The sequence below is a fragment of the Hesperophylax consimilis genome, chromosome 20 (genome assembly GCF_061612785.1).
Source record: "Hesperophylax consimilis isolate HC1 chromosome 20, BYU_Hcon_1.0, whole genome shotgun sequence".
Lineage (NCBI taxonomy): Eukaryota > Metazoa > Arthropoda > Insecta > Trichoptera > Limnephilidae > Hesperophylax > Hesperophylax consimilis.
Genome location: NC_142855.1, coordinates 7,308,250 through 7,310,968, shown reverse-complemented (window position 1 = coordinate 7,310,968; position 2,719 = coordinate 7,308,250). Strand labels below are relative to the sequence as shown.

The 2,719-nt window shown below is 44.1% G+C and overlaps 1 protein-coding gene across 1 annotated transcript; it reads right to left on the bottom strand.

The window, feature by feature from the left end:
* Positions 1–294: 294 nt before the first annotated feature.
* Surf1 (surfeit locus protein 1) lies at positions 295–2,192 on the bottom strand. Its single transcript, XM_089643750.1, has one exon. The coding sequence runs from the start codon at positions 2,139–2,141 to the stop codon at positions 1,221–1,223; it is 921 nt and encodes a 306-aa protein (XP_089499876.1). The 5' UTR covers positions 2,142–2,192; the 3' UTR covers positions 295–1,220.
* Positions 2,193–2,719: the final 527 nt, after the last annotated feature.

Sequence of the window (2,719 nt, the reverse complement as noted above, 5' to 3'; positions counted from 1 at the left end):
TAGCAGTCCACAATGGAGTGCTGGTACCTACCCTGATGTAGGAAGTATGTTCTAGAGAGATGGGAAGGCTGACAGAGATATTGAAACAAGGGGAAATGCAGGTAACTCCATTCATGGAGGACTGAACGCAGTTGGCGCTAACTAAACACTGTCCAAAGAAGCCAAGCTAGCAGTCCACAATGGAGTGCTGGTACCTACCCTGATGTAGGAAGTATGTTCTAGAGAGATGGGAAGGCTGACAGAGATATTGAAACAAGGGGAAATGCAGGTAACTCCATTCATGGAGGACTGAACGCAGTTGGCGCTAACTAAACACTGTCCAAAGAAGCCAAGCTAGCAGTCCACAATGGAGTGCTGGTACCTACCCTGATGTAGGAAGTATGTTCTAGAGAGATGGGAAGGCTGACAGAGATATTGAAACAAGGGGAAATGCAGGGAACTCCATTCATGGAGGACTGAACGCAGTTGGCGCTAGCTAAACACTGTCCAAAGAAGCCAAGCTAGCAGTCCACAACGGAGTGCTGGTACCTACCCTGATGTATGGAACTGGCAGAGAAAGGATTAAAGTAGACTGAATGCAGAATTAGATCCCTGAGGCGTATGTGTGGTAAAACCATGTTTGATCGTGTGAGGAATGTGGAGATCCGCAAAGAGTGCAAGGCTGATGTAAGCGTAATGACAACGACAATGTAACGTAACGACATGGCACGATCAAGTGAATCAGATACTCGAGTCGGGCCATGTCAAGAGTCAGAATAATAGAATATTATGTATGAATGTGAATGAGGCAAGGAGTGTGTGCCAAGAACAAGTTATTTGGCAATCCGTCCTCTCTGCCTACCCCTGCGGAAATTACAAAAGACTCTCAATTTTCACATTAAAGATTTTTAAACGGCCAAAAGTATTTCCGTGATTTATTTCTGGGTTATTATGCCATGCTGCGCCGCCTCCTTCTTTAGTCAATGATCGGATAGCGTTACAGTATCCATCATCAAGGCAGATTTGTAATATGACACATCTGACCTAATGATGGATCCAAAAATGAATCATGAGAAATACGTAGCTATTTAAATGCATTACTTTGATTCTTCAAACACAAAAATAGATACTCCTCATTGTTATTAAATTAATACAAAGTGTTTTAAAACTAATCTGTGCGTATTATTGATGTCTAGCCTCTCTGGATATTTACCTAAAATAAATCTCCATGATTTACGGCACTAGACGCAGAATTTCTTGGGCACCTTGCGGCCGAACTTGTGCACCCACATGTACGCCGTGAAGGCAGATAGCGAGAACCATGTAAAAATGTACGACATGTGCTCGTTGCGCAACGTAACTCGCGTCTGGTTGGCCTCGGGCCATCCGTCGGGCAGCGGACGCTTGCCACGTGCGTCCAGCCACACCGGAGCTGCGCCCAGCACCGCCCCCAGCTCTTCCAGATTCCGGTAGAAGAACTGCCGCTTCTCCAGGTCGTTGGACGGCATGAATGGAGGACGGTTCTCGTGGGAACGTACAATCCCCGTGAGCTCTAATTCCCCCGTGATCTGCCCTTGCGGGCGTTTGGACGGGTCTTTTAAAGCGTTGGGCACCCAGCCGCGATTCACCATGATCGTTAAGTCCCTGTCGCTCAGTTTGAACGGGGTTACCACGAGGAATCCATTGCTCTTACTGCGGTCTGATAGGAAGGAGCCCGATGGTTGCGCACTGCCGTCTGGCTCTATGAATGAGCGCGGTCCCATGACGATCTCTCTGTCGTGTAAGAATTCTCCACGCACCTTCACAGGGGAGAATTCTAGATCTTCCAGAAGGCTCAAATCTTGCGGAAACTCGACAGCAGGAGCCGCAGCTTTCATTTTCAGCTTCTTGATCAGATGCTGTTTCCATCTGAGTCGCTGTATCTGCCAGCAGCCCAGCCCAAACGCCGTCACGGGCATCACCAGCAGGAACCATTTCATAAAAGGAGATCCGCCAGCGTTGGTAGTAACAACTGGCTTGTTTTTCTGCATTATTTGGCGAACTGACGTCGCGGTCTGCGCCGTGTATCTGACCTGCGCGACATCGCACCGGACGAGGAGAGACCGCTCGAATAGCTGCTTCGGGGCGAAATTCCTTAAAATCAAAACCGGGAACTTCAGCATGATTGCGATGTTGTGAAATTGGATTGAGGTTAAACGCTATATTTTGACAGATTGCATCATAGACGGTCAGATTCAGATAAAAGGAGAAATTATTTCCATTAACTACACACACGTCGCTAAGTACAAATGAGAGTATATAAATAGTTAATAAATAAGGGGCAATTTTGAATATGTGTAAATAAAATTGCATAATATTTAATTATTTATTTACTATAGCAATACAGATATGCTAAACATCCTCAATATGTACAAATTGTTTAAGGCGATGCCATACGTAGTAATGCAAAATCATGTGTTTTTGGTTTGAAAATTTGGTGGCCTAGAAATGTTTCAGATGCTTTAATTAAATACTGCGAGTAGACTACATCTTGGTCTTTGAAATAATCGAGTATTTTTTAGATGAGTCTTTTTATAAGCCCAGAAAAAAATAATTTAAAGGCCTACGAAAACTACTTTAAAGTTCAAAATCTCCTACTTACGAACCCATTTTCGGTTATGATTTTATTGTATAATGTGGCAAATTAAGTTATTTATAAAATGGTCGAAAAAAAATTAAATATATATGCCTGAACATCCAC

Coding starts and splice junctions, on each gene's coding strand:
- Surf1 (XM_089643750.1), bottom strand. CDS start 2,141: ATGCTGAAGTTCCCGGTTTTGATTTTAAGGAATTTCGCCCCGAAGCAG.